The sequence below is a fragment of the Acanthochromis polyacanthus genome, chromosome 3, assembly GCF_021347895.1.
Source record: "Acanthochromis polyacanthus isolate Apoly-LR-REF ecotype Palm Island chromosome 3, KAUST_Apoly_ChrSc, whole genome shotgun sequence".
Taxonomy (NCBI): Eukaryota; Metazoa; Chordata; class Actinopteri; family Pomacentridae; genus Acanthochromis; species Acanthochromis polyacanthus.
In genome coordinates, this window is record NC_067115.1 from 28,328,168 (window position 1) to 28,344,856 (window position 16,689).

General features: G+C 39.5%; 2 protein-coding genes across 2 annotated transcripts in view; one reads left to right on the top strand and one right to left on the bottom strand.

Annotated features, from left to right (window-relative positions):
* Window positions 1-16,689, top strand: part of gstcd (glutathione S-transferase, C-terminal domain containing) — a 457,968-nt gene that overhangs the window by 176,372 nt on the left and 264,907 nt on the right. The window lies entirely within an intron of this gene.
* LOC110950880 (polyunsaturated fatty acid lipoxygenase ALOX15B-like) lies at window positions 1,833-16,656 on the bottom strand. The gene is made up of 15 exons (XM_051945184.1): window positions 16,177-16,656; window positions 15,809-15,977; window positions 15,383-15,587; window positions 15,153-15,234; window positions 13,532-13,654; window positions 13,332-13,435; window positions 12,115-12,281; window positions 11,856-11,999; window positions 10,157-10,360; window positions 9,412-9,498; window positions 9,151-9,320; window positions 6,948-7,069; window positions 6,701-6,801; window positions 5,764-5,934; window positions 1,833-3,861 (listed from the first exon to the last, which is right to left on the bottom strand). The coding sequence occupies exons 2-15, from the start codon at window positions 15,959-15,961 to the stop codon at window positions 3,682-3,684; spliced, it is 2,013 nt and encodes a 670-aa protein (XP_051801144.1). The 5' UTR covers window positions 15,962-15,977; window positions 16,177-16,656; the 3' UTR covers window positions 1,833-3,681.

A 16,689-nucleotide genomic window follows, 5' to 3' on the forward strand; every position in this document is an offset into this window, starting at 1 on the left:
AGATTGTTGAGGTGTGAATGGTAGTGCGAATGTTTGTCTCTCTATATCGCCCTGAAATAGACTGGTGAGCTGTCCAGGTGTCTCCCGCCTTCACCCTAAGTCAGCTGGGATAGACTCCTACCTTAATAAGGATTAAGTAGCGAATAGATAATGGATGGACGGATGTTTGTTCATCAAAAAAAGAAGGTTTACAGTGTAATAATCATGGTTTACAAACCTGCTCCTTTTCTGTCAGCGCTTCAGCAATAGTAATACATATCTCCCTCTGGGTTCTTCACTTTAACCTTGAAGGGAAACCACAGGTCTTCTGGGTACAGCCAAGAGAAGCTTTTTGCCAGCTTCAATCAGCAGCAGCTTTCCTAGGGAGGTACATCAGGACACAGAAAATGGAAGCTCCTGCAAACAGACTGCGAGAAGGTGAAAGGCTCTGTGCTCCGTGTGCACTGCCTGTGGTGGCAAAAACACAAGAGCGAGCACAAATTGAAAATATCGTTCTGTCAGGATTTAGCCAGCGTCTTTGCACCCAGTGAAATTTTGGGGTAGTGAAGTACAAATTCAGTATGAGGTTTGCCTCATAGACATATTGAGACATCTGCAAAATCACACGACAGAAGCAAAGTGACTTCTACTTCACTTCTTTTCACAAACAATGTTGTTGCACATTTTAAATCCAGACCAAAATACAATATTATTTTGACTTTAGTCCATATTAAAGTAATTCATGGTGATGTTTCTAGGATGCATGATTCATTCACGGAATTCATTCTGAGATTAGAGTCGGAGATATGATGAAAAAAAATCTATCGAATAATTAATGGGCTCTGAGAAAAAGAAATTAAACGTGGGAAGAAAAAAAGACTGAATTGAAAGAATAACATGAAGACAATTCAGAATTTAGTCTCAGATATCTGATGTATTACTAAAAAAATAATAATGTGCTGAATTAAATCTAGAATTGTTATTGTGTTTCTCCTCTCGCTCCTTTTTAAGGATCTCCAAACATGCGTAGGAGGTTTAAACCGGCAACATATTTGAGCATTACAATCACATTCAGGCTAATGAGCCGGTGTCCGTGCAACAATATAATGGGCTATTTGTGCTGAAAAATCTCTGCATTATGAAATGTTAAAGAAATATACAACACATTTCAACACTAAGTCAACAGTAGGTGTGAAATCCAGGGATTATCCAGACCCACTGCTCCGAGGTAGAAGGTTGTAGAGCCTTTAATGAATATGAGCCATGGGCAATTATGGTCCCCATCTGTGCCAGCCAGATTAGTGAAAACACAGTCACACCTTAAATGATGTTGTGTACAGTGCAAAGTGCTGCTAATTTACAGTGCTGTAATGTATCTTCAGCAGTAATGCGAGGTGACAACGAACAGCAAGATGTGAAAACTGCTCTCACTAAGCAACTGCTGCAGATAAACAATGGACCTATTCGATGTTGTGTTAAGACATAAAAGCGGCTTCGTTCGATTACAACCACAAGAGCTTAACGTTTAAGCTCAATAATGCAAATGCAAACCTTGTAAAAATGTTAGTGACACAGTAGTTTGTCACATCTCATAAGCTCTTTACAAAGCTCATAAAACAAACTGTTTGAAAGTAAACTGATGCTTGTCTGAGTGTCTGTTCAGCCAACTTGTGCTAAATCTTCTGTTTTGTTATTTACTGCTACAACAACTCAAAAAGACAATCGTATTTTTAGGAAACTGAAAACAGCAATAAAATAGCAAAAAATATGAGTTATTAAATATTGTTCTTTCACCAATATGGAAGAATTTGCAGCGGAATGAGTGGCTAAGAAGAAAGAGGCTCACATGCAAATCAAAGTTTAGCTCAGTTTATTAGTGCAGTGTTATATGACAGGGGTGTCAAACATGCGGCCAGCGGGCCAAAAACGGCCCTCCAGAGGGTCCAATCCAGCTCACAGCAGGACTTTGTGAAGTGTAAAAATTACAGAGAAGACATTAACTTGTAGATTTTTAAAACTATAAATGTAAAGTAATTTCTGACAAGTTGTTTTGATCAAAAAGTAAAATAGTAGATTGTTCTGTTGTCATTTTCTGTCTCGTTTTTGTAATATTTTGTCTTATTTTTTAGTTTTTTGTGTCTTTTTTGTCTGTTTTGTTGTCATTTGTCTCGTATTTTTGTAGTTCTGTTCCTCGTTTTTGTCAATTTGTTTTGCTTTTTGTCGCTTCGTGGTTTTCTTTTTTGCTTCGTGTATGTTTTTTGTCTTATTTTTCTCATTTTCTGTTTCGCTTTATTTGCTGTTTTGTGTGTCATTTTTGTCGTTTTGCGTTTTTATTTATCATGCTTGTGTTGTTTGTCTATTCTTTGTCGTTTTATTTCTGGCTTTTGTCATTTTTTGTCTAATTTGTGTCATTTGTCCATTTTTGGTTACTTTTTAGTCAAATTTTTACCTCCGCCAGGAGGTTATGTAATCACCGGAGTTTGTTTGTCTGTCTGTCCATCTGTGTGTGTGTGTGTGTGTGTGTGTGTGTGTGTGTGTGTGTGTCTGTCTGTTTGTCTGTCAACAGCATAACTCAAAAAGTTGTGGACGGATTTTCACCAAATTTTTAAAGGATGTCTCTGTCCAATTGTCCTTCGACCTTCAAAAAAATTCCTGGATCCAGACGGTGATTCGGATCACCTCCAAAAGCTAATCGATTCTTACTCTTGCTCTTCCGGACATCCTGTAAAGATTTGGTGAAAATCCGTCCACAACTTTTTGAGTTATGCTGTTAACAGACAAACAGACAGACAGACACACACACACACACACACACACACACACAGACGGACAGACAGACAAACGGCATGGCGGAGGCATGCGCTCTCCGAGTGCTTTTCTAGTTTTAAATATATTTTTGTCTGACTCGTTGTTTTGATCATAAAGTAAAATACTATATCATTCAATTCCAGATACCTGTAACTAAATGTTTTGTTCCTTTTGTAGACACTCTGTGACCTGTAAGTTGTAATGTGTAAATGATAAACTGAGGTCTAATGTTGTTGAAATTGAACTTATTTTTCTTCAGAAATTTCAGGTTGTTCATAATCGTTTGTAAAAAAAAAAAGAGAATTCATTAAATGTGAACATTTTCAGAATGTACTTCTTTGCACTAAAACAAAGAAAACATTTGGAGTAGTGGTTATTTATAGGTTATTATGCTCTGATTTAACTTGTCTGTCCCACTTAAGATCAAATTGGGATGAATGTCGCCCCTCAACTAAAATGAGTTTGACACCCCTGCTAAAAGAGAACAAACATATATTACAGAAAATTTTCATTTCTTTCTTCTTTTATTTATAAAAACATATAGATAAAAATGCAAAGTTTCCTCACAAAAAAAGCATCCTTGAAAAAAAAGAGCACTTTTTATGCTGCAGATTCACATCCCTTATTTCACATCTGATTTCTGCTAGCAGTGCCATGTTTACCACATTCAGTGATCAACTAAGAAGAGGATTCAGGATTACGGGATGAAGCAATCATTTTATACTACAGATAAATCTATGAGCCTGCCTACAAAACACACATCGGCATGCAAGGATCACAAACAGTGGCTTAGTATCAGTTAAAATGACAACATACAGTTCTTCCTCTGTGGCCTGTTTCTTTAGTTTGAAGCTGAATTTGGTCACTTTTATTGGAGGTCACACCTTTTACTGCTTAAATGGCCACACTATTTTCTACCTCCTTTGGATCCATGTATGTGTATGGCACCTCCAGACCCTTGTTTCTGGCTTTGATCACTGCGGTCAACACTTCAAGCTCTCCTTGAAAGCTCTGTATCATCTTGCAGGGAACCTCCTCACTGAAATGGTCCTCGGGGTACTGGCCGAGAGCAACCTGATGAGAGCAGTCATAAAATCAGCTTCTCTTCCAATAATATTTCAATCTTTATCAAAACACAGACTCTTGACATTATAGTGTGCAGAAACTTGTACATGCAGTGCTGTCAACAAGTATTTGCCCCTATCTGTAATTGTTGTTGTTTTGCATATTTCCCCCACTTTAATGTTTAAGATCACAAAACAAATGTAAAAATCAGACAAAGATAACCCACGTAAACATGAAATGCAATTTTTAAATTGTGTTTTTAATTATTTAGGGAAAAAAACTCTTCAAAGCAACTGGCCCTGTGTGAAAAAGTAATTGCCCCCTAAACCTAGTAACAGGTTGGGCCATCCTCAGCAGCAACAACTGAAATCAAGTGTTTTTTATGACTCGCAGTGAGTCTCTCTCTCTCTGTGGAAATGTTTGGCCCACCTTCTCCGGCAAAACTGGACTGTTTTTGAGCATAAACGGCCTTTTTGAGTTCATGCCACAGCATTTCAGTTGGATTTAAGTTCAGACTTTGATGAGGCCACTCCAAAACCTTTATTTTGTTTTTTTTTTAAGCCATTCAAAAGTCGACTAGCTGGTGTGTCTTGGATCGTTGTCCTGCTGCAGAACCCAAGTGAGCTTCAGTTTTGAGGTCATAAACTGATGGTCAAATGTTCTCCTTCAGGATTTTCTGGTACAGAGCAGAATTCATGGTTCATCAATCACAGCAAGTCGACCAGGTCCTGAAGCAGCAAAGCAGCCCCAGACCATCACACTACCACCACCATGTTTCACTGGTGCTATGATGTTCTTTTGTAACAAGACACACACCTTATAAAAACTTCAACTTTGGTCTCGTCAGTCCATAGAACATTCTCCTAAAAGTCTTGATGATCATTCAGAGATGTTTGATGAGCCTTTATGTTGTTTTTGGTCAGCAGTGGTTTAGGCCTTGGAACTCTGTCATGGATCCATTTCTGCCCAGTCTCTTCCTTATTGTTGAGTCATGAACACTGACCTTAACTGAGGCAAGAGAGGCCTGCAGTTCTTTAGATGTTGTCTTGGGTTCCTTTGTGACCTCCTGGATGAGTCGTTGCTCTGCTCTTGGGGTAATTTCGGTAGTGAAGGTTCACCACTGTTCCATGTTTTCTTCATTTGTGGATAATGGTTCTCACTGTGGTTCATTGGAGTTCTAAAGCTTTAGAAATGGCTTTGTAACCCTTTCCAGACTGATAGCTGGCAATGACTTTATTTCTCATCTGTTCTTGAATTTCTTTGGATGGTGGCATTTTGTTGCAGGTTTTTGAGATCTTTTGGCCGACTGCACTTTGTCAGACCGGTTCTATTTAAGTGATATCTTGATAGAACAGATCTGGAGGTAATCAGACTAGGGTGTGGTCAGTGAAATTTAATTCGCTTTACAAAAAATGTGACTAAATGGTAGTATTTATATAGCGCTTTTATCCAAAGCACTTCACATGATACGTCACATTCACCCATTCACACACTGATGGCGGAAGCTGCCATGCAAGGCGCTAACCACGACCCACCAGGAGCAATTAGGGGTTCGGTGTCTTGCTCAGGGACACCTCAACATGAGCACAACAGGCTGGGGATTGAACCGACAGCCTTCCAGTTACAAGACGGCCACTCTACCCACTGAGCCATGCCGCAGATTTACTAGGCACAGTTAATTCATGATTTAACAAGGGTTTCCACAAAGGGCCAGGTAGGTTTGGATATTTTTTTTTCTTCCCTTAAAACATAAATCATCATTTTAAAACTGCATTTTGTGTTTACTTTGGTTATCTTTGACTATTATTTACATTTGTTTGATGGTTTTAAACATTTAAGTGGGGGAAATATAAAAACAAAAAATAGTTTTTCACTGCGCTGTAAATTATGTCATTTTTCAAGTTCACTTACGAAGTCGCTGGACTGCTTGCTGAGTAGCCACATGGTGGACATGCCCTGAGCTGTTGTGTTAACATCGGGGAACGTCTGCAGCATCGTGGCCTCGCTTGTCGTCCCCTTTGTGGTGGGTGGGGGAAGTTGCAGGGAGATGGGTGTGTTGGGCATCCAGCCACCGTAGTCATACTGCAAGGAATTAATAAGTGATGAAGAACTGAAGGGATGTCGCATGTGATTGGTGTTTAATTCTGTCTATAAATATATGAAGAGTTCATTTGCAAAAACAGATAACTGCGTTTTGATACATTTTCGGAAAACTTTTTATTTTATTGTTTACTTGAGATAATATCAATCAAACTGAAGTTGAGTGGATTTGACTCAGTAGAAAAATACATGACAAAATATAGAAAAAAAAAATTATTAGTGTTATTATTATTATTATCTCAAGTAAACCATAAAAAAAATGAGTTTTCTGAAAATGGAGTTACCTGTTTTTGCAAATGAACTCTTCATATATATTTTTAGCATTGATGATGCTTTTATTTGCTCATTTCTATTCAAACATTCACATGTCCCAGAAGATGAATCCAGTGAGTCTGACATTGACAGTTTGGACAGAAATGACTCATCAACTGTGGATTGTCATCACTAACTCAGGATGAACTCTAATAACTGTGATGTTCCATCATCATGTCAACAATTAAATCTGTCCAAAACCTCTGTTTAAAGACAAATAAAAGTTTGGGATCACCCAGGCTATTTCATGTTTTCCATGAAAACTCACACTTTTATTCATGTGCTAACATAACTGCACAAGGGTTTCCTAATCATCAATTAAGTTCAGTGTCATTTATTTAGCCAAAATTCAACTGTCTGTGTGTACCTCATCAGGCTGTTCCACAAAACACTGAAATATTTTCACCAATTATCTTAATAAATCACGAGGACTCACCTGTCCAGTGTTCACAGCTGAGTGCTGGCCGGAGCCCGTGAAGATTGCCATGGTAACAAACTTGACCATCTCAGGTACAGTGGTGAGGCTCTGTGGAATCCCTGATAATCAGGATAATTAACAGTATGACTTCAACATGTTCAGGTAACCAATTTAAAGTTTCATTTATGCATGACTGTGATATTATATGATCTTCACATAAAGCACCATTGTCATCATAAAGTTTACATTTTCCTTGAAAGCCCACCTGTGTTTGCTTGGGACAGGAATCCATGTTCAAAAATGTCTGAAGTCCACTTCTGCAGTTCAGTGTCTTGCTGGACCTCAGCATCACTCTTGTAGTAGTGGCCAAGGATCCCCTCCACACACCTCAAAGAAACAGGAATATATTCTGTAAGACACTCTCCTAGTTGAATTTTATTTTATTTATTAGACTCTGTAAACTGTATTTTTTACATAACATAAAATAGGAAATGTTTTTATTACCACTATAAAATGTTGGTAAAGAACAGAATAAGGGATATCAAATGGGTGGAGATCAGGTGCTACACTGCAGAAGTTGATATATTTAAATTATGAAAGAAAAAACACTTTACAAATGTTTTATCTTTTTACAAACCCTGATTAGTTTTATACTTTTCCATTTTCAGGAGAAATGTTCCTTATGATCACCTATTTAAAAAGGCAAGCTGCAGAAAAAAAGATGGGATACTGCCAATATCTGAATAGTGATTTGCTTGACTGAGGTTTACTGTATTCTTGGCAACACAGCCTCAGTGAACCACAAATGAGGGCTGAGCAGTCAGATACTCCAGTCAGTCATGATGAGTAGTGGCAAAATGAAACCCTCGTTCTGCATGAAAGTCTGACTAAATATTGATTAGTAACAAAATTCCCTCTCAGTCGGAGTGTCAGGCTTGTTGCAGACAAGAACAGCTCAGCAAGAAATCATTCACCAGAGTGTGGAGCACATGAACTTTTAAACTGATTAATTGTATCCTATAATTCTACATTTGTATTTTCAGATTGCTCATCTGTCCTGACCTTGTTAACACCACATCAAATCTCTTATGTCACATCCAACTTTTGAACTCATCTAAGACACAAACTGTGAGAAGCATGTTTTCCTTTCTTTTCTTTTTTGACTATAGTGTCCTCCATGACTTCTTAATGTAAACAAACCCGAACAAGGCATTACTATTTCATCAACTAAAGTATCCAAATCATCCATGTTATTGCCTCGATATACACTGCCTGTCCAAAAAAAAAGAGTTGCATACTCTGATACTTCATTGGACCGTCTTAAGCTCTGAGAACGACACACATTTCCCGTAGCATAGTTTCAATAAGCTTCTGTAATGTCACAGCATTTATTTCTGTCCAGAGTTGCATTAATTTTCTACTAAGATCTTATATTGATGATGGGAGAGTCGGACAAAGTCTTCTCCAGAACATCCCAAAGAGTCTCAGTGGGGCTGAGGTCTGGACTCTGTGGAGGACAATCCATGTGTGAAAATGACGTCTCATGCTCCCTGATCCACTCAATCACAATGTGAGCCCCATGAATCCTGGCATCATCATCTTGGAACATGTCCATGCCATCAGGGAAGAAAACCTCCACTGATGTAAAGACCTGGTCATTCAGTATATTCAGGTAGTCAGCTGACCTCATTCTTTGGAAACATAACGTTGCTGAACCTGACCAACCCCAGATCATAACCCTAACCCCCACAGACTGGTAGGCACTAGACATGATGAATGCATCACTTCATCTGTCTTTCTTCTTACCCTGATTCTCCCATCACTTTGGAACAGGATAAATCTAGACTCATCAGACCACATGGCCTTCTTTCATTGCTCCAGAGTCCAATCTTTATGCTACCTTGCAAACTGAAGCCTTTTTTTCTGATTGTCCCCACTGATCAGTGGTTTTCTTAGAGCTACACAGCTGTTTAGTCCCAGTCCTTTGAGTTCCTTTTGCATTGTGTGTGTGGAAATGTTCTTACTTTCACTATTAAACATAGCTGTGAATTCACCAATTGTTTCCTACGATCATGTAAGAGTTTGTTTCGACCACATTTGTTCTTCGAAGATGATGGTTCACCACTATCCTGCAGGTTTTAATGATGCGTTGGACGGTTCTTAACCTGATTTTAGTAGTTTCAGAAATCTCCTTGGTTGTTTTCTTTGCTTGATGCAGGCCAATAATTTGATCCTTCTGAGACAGATGAACATCCATTCTATGACCACAGGATATGTCTTCTGACATGGTTGTTTAAGAAGCTTGGGTTAAATAAGTTGTTGCAGGTGAAACATATTCATCACTGCAGCAATTATCCAATGGAAGGTTCTTAACTATTTACTTACTGAAATCCAAGTGGCGACTTTTGCTTTGGACAGGCAGCGTATTAGTTATCAGGATCATGCAAATCAAAAATTCTCTACTGTACTTGTAGATGGCGTCCCATAGCTTGAGTCCATCGTCTCTGTAGTAGTAGTTCGGCACATCCTCCACACCACGCTCTGCAATGTCATCTGGTATACAGAGGGAGGTGTAGGTAATCTCAGACAGAGATCTTTTCAGGATCGTCATCATAGCCTCTCCACCAGAAGCTGCAAACTAGAGTCAAATCACAGTCAGACAAATGTTCTACAAATCTTAAATACATTGTTTAAGTAATGCTCTATTGACGGTGTTGGTCTTGTCGTACCTGAGTGAAAACTCCACTCTCAGATATTAGAAGAAGCCGAGCTAAGTAGTTGATCTGCAGAGTGTAGCGAGTGTGAGGGATGAGAAGCTGTAGAAAGAGGAATCTGTTAGTAACACAGTAAACTGGAGCTGTAGTTTGTGCACTCTGTTTTATCAGACATTTATGTGGAGTTTTATATACATATTCGCTGTTTATGTGTTGGAGTTTTTTTCATCTTGTTTCACTACTGTACCAAGGGCTGCACAGTGGTGTAGTGGTTAGCACTTTCATTTGCAGCAAGAAGATCCCCGGTTCAAATCCCGGGGTGGGCCTGGGATCTTTCTGCATGGAGTTTGCATGTTCTCCCTGTGCATGCGTGGGTTTTCTCCGGGTACTCCGGCTTCCTCCCACAGTCCAAAAATATGCTGAGGTTCATTGATAACTCTAAATTGCCCATAGGTGTGAATGTGAGTGCGATTGATTGTCTGTATATGTAGCCCTGTGACAGACTGGCGACCTGTCCAGGGTGTCCCCTGCCTTCGCCCAAGTCAGCTGAGATGGACTCCAGCACCCCCCATGACCCTAGTGAGGATAAAGCAGTGTATAGAGGATGGATGGATGGATGGACTACTGTACCATCAACCATCTATTATGGACAAATAAAGTGATTTATTGGTAACAAACTAATGAATCTCGATGCTTCTGCACCATTCAGTAGAGTGAATAAATGCACACCAAAGCTCTGTGGTTCATCAGCTGCAGTTACCTTGTACAGAGGATGGATCATGGGCACATTGCGCAGCAGCGACACTGCAAAGACTTCAGCCAGCAAGTGAGTGCGCAGCAGGTGAACGTTGAGCTGATGCTCACTGAAATCCGCACTTCTCACAAAAATCTTTGCCATCAACCAGTCGTACTCAGAGTCAGTAGGATAAAAGATCGGGTTGTCATCTGCTGGATTCTGCTTCAGCTGCAGGTGAAGGACAAAAGATGTGCTTCATTCAAGTCATGTGGAGTCAATAATGATTAAGAATGTTCTGTAACCGTTGTATGTTTTCCTATTTACTATAGTTTTTTTCTGCTTGGTATGTTGGTCTTTTCAGTTTGGTCTTTTGCAGCAGAATTTTAATTGAATCCTTTTGACAGGAAGGTCAGAGCACAAAGACAACTTCAAAACAAAAGCTTCGTGATCACCGTGCTTGTTTGTCTAAATGTGTCTGACAGATCCATGTTGCTCATACAGGGTTGCACTCTGTTCGTGTAGTTTTACTGATGGTTATACATACTCTACACATATATACTGTTGAAAAGTTTGGGGTCACATAGAAATGTCCTTATTTTTGAAAGAAAAGTAGTTTTTTAATGAAGATAATAAATTCATCAGAAATACAGTCCAGACATTGTTAGACTGTAACAATGTCTGGACTGTATTTAACAATGTCTAGTCCGTTGCTGTATCAAAGCATCATCCAGTCCATCCTCCTGTACTGCTCCACGTGCTTCTATAATATGCTCTCTGTTACAAACAAAACCAAACGTATACACATAACTACTTCAGCCTCCAAAATAATCAGTCTTCCCACGCAAAACCACGCAGAATTAAACGACAAGGCCATTACATGAATTGCAGACATACTAGAACCTCACCCCCTTCCCCTTAGGACATAGATACAGAACACTGAGATGCAGACAAAAACAACCAGGCAAAAGCCTGATCCCATGTGTTAAAGCAACCGTTAACGAAAGGCAAAGGTGATCTGGCCAGAGTGAAAGCTACACTTATATGTTGAACAGTGTTTTTGTAAAATATGTATTTTTTTTTTCTGTCCTGTCAATGTAAATCAAGTGGAATAGTGCTGTGGAAATTAATTTCCCCACTGGGACAATAAAGTCTAAGTCTTTTTAATGTGGTAAATGACTATTCTATCTGGAAACAGCTGATTCTTAATAGAATATCTCCATAGGGGTACAGAGAAACATTTCCAGCAACCATCACTCCTGTGTTCTAATGCTACATTGTGTTAGCTAATGGTGTTGAAAGGCTAATTGATGATTAGAAAACCCTTGTGCAATTATGTTAGCACATGAAAAAAAGTGTGACTTTTCATGGAAAACGTATCTAGTACACGTCTACACACATAGAAAGAGGGACTGCTTCTACCAAACCCTGAGATGACTCAGCTTTCAGCATTTTAAACTTGGATATGGCTATGGGTGGCACTTTTTCACAGGGCTCAGCCTCATTCAGAAAGTAATGAACTTGCTTTCCTTGCAGAAAAAATTCAAAGCTGCCATCTAGATACACTACTGGCCATGCAGATGATGCTAGTGTCTGCTTTAAGGTAGTCAGGTGGATTTCTACAGTCACACTGGGAACCTACATCTTATGAATTGAATAAAAGCTGCCTTGATCAATACTATAACATAAAACTTTGGCATTATTTGCATTTGAGTGTATTTTTCACCTGAATGGCAATTGGCATCAGCTTATCATCAGGAGTTTTCTGGAGCAGAACGAGCGGAGCCATCAAGTACTGCTTCTTCCCATTGATGGTGTTTGCTTCCAGTCCATCCAAACGCTTGTAGTCACACAGATATATGTTGCCTTTCTGTTGGGAATTTCCAAAAGAATGAGAAACATTTTGACTTTGACAAGACATGCATCTCTTACTACGATCAGCTAGGTACAAAGGACGTTATATTATAGGAGTAGGAGACAATCACCTGCATTTCATCAGTCAGTTTACAGTGACTGTGGAGGAAGATCTTGTCAACAGTAATGGGAAAGTTTCTGGGCAGGACTTTACAGCGTCGGATCAGTATGGGGTTGACACCATTTAGATACTGGTAGCCGAAGAAAGCATCCTCCTTCCAGTGTTTTTGGGCATACTCTGGAAAAAGAACAAGATTTAATGTTGTCATGCTTAATACTTTGGGCTCTGTCACTGTTATTACTGGAAGTTTTGACTGCACTATGTAAACTGGTGGAAAATAAACTGGTTACACAGAATTCAGTGTCTTACACATATGTTGTTGCCAGCCAAAGTCTTGATTACATGAAATCTACTACAGGTAGTCTTCTATATATTCTAAGTATTGTATATCGTAAGCAACAGACCTGGATCTGTTTGGATACATTTACATTTTCTTCACATTTTATAAAAGCGTAACACAAGTTTCATAATAAAAAAATAGCTTCTTTTTTGAGCAAATAGTATTCCAAGTATTACCCAAGCGTGTGTAAGCTATATCAGACTGCAAGCAACCACGATACTTCTCCTTCACACTGCATTACTAGTTAATTGTTGATACAGAAATCCTTAACAAACCCATGGATCCAGACTATAAGTCACATCACTGCCAAAATCTAATCACTTGGTCTTGTGTCATTTCTGACCTTCCCTGAAAATTTCATCCAAATCTGATGTTCAGTTTTTGAGTGATGTTGTCCACAGACAGACAGACAGACAGACAAAAAATTGAATTGACTTATGTTCAGGTTGGAGCAGATTTAGGTTAAACATTTTGAAGAAAGTATGGCACAGGAACCAAACATTCCCATCCATCCATTCTCTATACACTGCTTCATCCTCATTAGGGTCGCAGGGTGCTGGAGCCTATCCCAGTTGACTTAGGGTGAAGGCAGGGGACATCTGGACATGTCACCAGTCTATCACAGGACTACCTATAGAGACAAACAGTCTCACTTGCATTCACACCTATGGGCAATTTAGAATTACCAATTAACCTCAGCATGTTTTTGGACTGTGAAAGGAAGCCAGAGAACCTGGAAAAAACCCACACATGCACAGGGAGAACATGCAAACTCCATGCAGGAAGATCTGGGACTAAAAACTGCCATACTTTTTTTTAGTAGGTAGTTGAATACATGTTGCTATACACATTGTAAAAAGTAATCCATTAATAAGATACTACAGTACCTGATATTGGAGTCCGTTTGTTGCAAAACACCCGACTGATGGCATCAATACTAGTCCACTGCTTCTTCGACAAAGTCAATCCTTTCAGCGCCAGCTCTGTCAGTCTAGGAAGAAAAAAACACAGCAAGTTCATTATGGTGCTTTAGATCATTTCAATAAGAAGATAAATAGATAAATAAGCAGACAGATGAGGCCTTCACCCTGTGGATGCTGTGAAGGCAAACTCCGTAGTCTTGGTGAAGGAGAAGCGGACCTCACAAGGCAGTGAAGAAGGGTCTTTTGCCTCAATGCAGTGGGGTAGTCCCTCCACATATACATGCCAGCTGGGAAAAATAAAGAAGAGCAGAGTGGTGACAATGGAATGTGTCTGCAGTTTGTGGTTTGATAGATTTAAATAAATCCTGTTAGATGGAACAATGTTAAAGGGGAACTTCGTTTTTTTTCAACCTGGGGTCTGTTTTCATGTCTTTTCATACATGTGAGTGATGGAGAAAAGAATTTTCGACATAGCTCCAGTATTTAGCCAGGCAGGCAGCTTAGCAGCTCAGCTAGCAGCTCAGCTAGTGAAAAGTATGGGGCAAAACCGGTGTTTTGGCGCGAGCTATCGCGCGATTTTGGAATGAGATTTGCTTTCTAGCGTCCTGAGATTTGGATACAGACCACAACAAATAGCGATTGCCAAGTAATGTGGAGGTTTTTGTTCACTTCTCATCTCTAGTATGTTGGGGGACACTCGTTGAGACTATCTGAGCTGGTCAGTGTGGGGAAAAAAGCACGTTAGGGCGGATTTTGACGTGGGGGGCAAGTTGCCCCATACTTTTCGCTAGCTGAGCTGCTAGCTGAGCTGCTAAGCTGCCTGCCTGGCTAAATACTGGAGCCATGTCAAAAATTAATTTCTCCATCACTCACATTTATGAAAAGACAAATGAAAACAGACTCCAGGTTAAAAAAAAAACGAAGTTCCCCTTTAAGTTGTGGTGCATTTTTCATGATGTATCACGAATACGAATTATATTTTTTTAAATATTAGTTTTAATAACGGATTAGTAATGACAAAAAAGAAAACAATCATATCTCCCACCCCATACTCAACCCCCTCCCTCCACACACACACAAAACAAAACAAAACAAAAAACCCAACATAGTCACCAATACACACACACACACACACTTCTGACTGATGAGGAGGGGTTCAGATTAAAAAAAATGGAATTCATAATAACTCTTCACAAAGGACACAATAAACATACAATAAGCCTTCCATGGCAATCCTTACACATCTTTGTACAAAGACAAAGTGAGCAATAAAAGAAAAATAATCAAGAATACAAATGTGGTTAGGATGATTCCAAATGTTGCAGAAGGGGATCCCATGTTTTCTCCAGTTTGAGTTGGAATTTAATATTACTGATTCACAGTTTTCATGCAAGCAGTTTTTGAAGCATGGTGGAGTTGGTGTTTTCCAAATTAAAATTTTTTTTTTTTTGCTAGCACCATGCCCATTCAGAGAACTGCTTGTATGTGTGCAGGGAGTACAGATAAGTCCTCTGAGGCTCCAAAAAGAGCAAACTCCCTGTCAAAAGGGAGCTTCCTCTTATAAACCTCACAGAAAATACTAAAATTCTGGCCCAGAACTGGTAGATTAACCGACAGTCCCAAAATAAACGCAACATTGTACCATCACTGACTTTACATTTATCACATTTAAGAGAAACAGAACTTATGAAGCTTGTATGAACACATATTCAACTGATGGTAGAGGAGGTCTGTTAGTTTTCGGGTGAGTATTTACTAAAATGTGTGCAAACTCTGAGCTCTCACCGATAGTCTTCCTCTCGCTGCTTCAGCTCCTGCTCTCGACTGTACCTGCCAAGATGATGGGTGTCGTCAAAGACTCTCAGAGCTTTAAAGGAAAACAAAAGAACCAGGTTTAGAACTGTTGCATGATGGGATGAATTTGCTCGAGTCTCCTCATTGTCTAGTTTGCAGAGCATATTTTTGTTTCATATCTTCTGAGGTCGGTGCACAGAATATTACGAGTTTACACAAACCTGTTCCCTCTCTGAATCGGTGCACTATGTTGTCAGTGATCCAGCGGTAGATGGGAAAGATGTACGTGTCTCCTTCTGGGGATTTCACTTCCACCTTGGCAGCGAACCAAGCGTCGTCTGGAAACAGCGGGAGATGCTGTTTGTCTACTTCAATCAGCACCAGCTTTCCAAGGGAGGTGGGGCAGCACACGTAAAACCATGAGCTCTAGAACAATGATGGTGTACAAGAACTTAAAAAACTGTAAGAAATCAAGATCAGATGTGTTTGTAATCAGTTCTAACAAATAAAAAATGCTGCAATACGATGAGCTTTTGGGAACACTTGATGCACATTTCCTGTTGCTATATGAGTCACTGATACAATCTGTGCAAAGCTGAGGAAGCATGTGGCAGATTTACACATGGAGATGCATATTCTGAACTTACTAGTCCCTTCACGAAGGTTAAAGCTCCTTTCCAGGGCTTGAGCCATTTGTGGTCACTCTCTCCATCTGTGCCCACCAGTTTAATGTTGATATTGTTTAATGTGCTGCCTCCGGCAAGATAGCCGGTGTGTACGGTCACTGTATATTTCACCATTTTCCAGCTTCAAAGTCTGGAATCATAGTGAAGAGAGAATATTACAATCACCAATCTGTGATCATCGGCTGAACCGGGGTGTCCAAAAACTTAATGATATCTGATATAACAATGAAAATAACAACAGTCAAAGATATTATAGCAAATAATATCAAATGATTCATTGCAGTCCAATCATTGCCCATTGAATTCCTTTCAATAAACATCTGACCTACCTCTGCCAGTAAGAGGATGTTCATTTGAAGAAGTGCCCAGTTGTTCAAACTTATCACCACTGATTTCTCTTCTTATACACACAGCTTGGTGGGAGTGTCCAGACAGCAACTATAGTCAGCTCTGTGAAGGTATGTTGGGCATGTACGAACAACTATTGCACCTGAAAAAAAAAGGAAGACAGTGCAAAACACTCTATGTCTATAGTCTGAAAGCAGCACCAGTTCATCCAATACAGCTGCATTTCCACTGTTAAATGTGAGACCATCGAAATGAACAAAAAAACGCGATTGCTTTAGGACCACACATCGACCTCTATGGACTTAACCCTTTATTCGTTCATTTTTTAACGGCCTAATTCCTTTGTTTGACATGAGTGCTAATCTCGCTAACTCTTCATTTAACTTGTCATTTATTTTTATTTGAATTGACTGCTCTGCCTTGTCTCCTTTGTCTCGCTTGATTGTTTGTCTTGCATGTTTTGACTGTCAATACATCTTGTGAACACTGTTCTT

Bases quoted from the DNA above. Each gene is read 5' to 3' on its own strand.
- LOC110950880 (XM_051945184.1), bottom strand. From the start codon at position 15,961: ATGGTGAAATATACAGTGACCGTACACACCGGCTATCTTGCCGGAGGC. The intron at 12,282-13,331 runs GTACTGTAGTAT...TTCTTTTTCCAG, and splicing joins CAAACGGACTCCAATATCAG to AGTATGCCCAAAAACACTGG. The intron at 5,935-6,700 runs GTGAGTCCTCGT...AATTCCTTGCAG, and splicing joins CAGCTGTGAACACTGGACAG to TATGACTACGGTGGCTGGAT.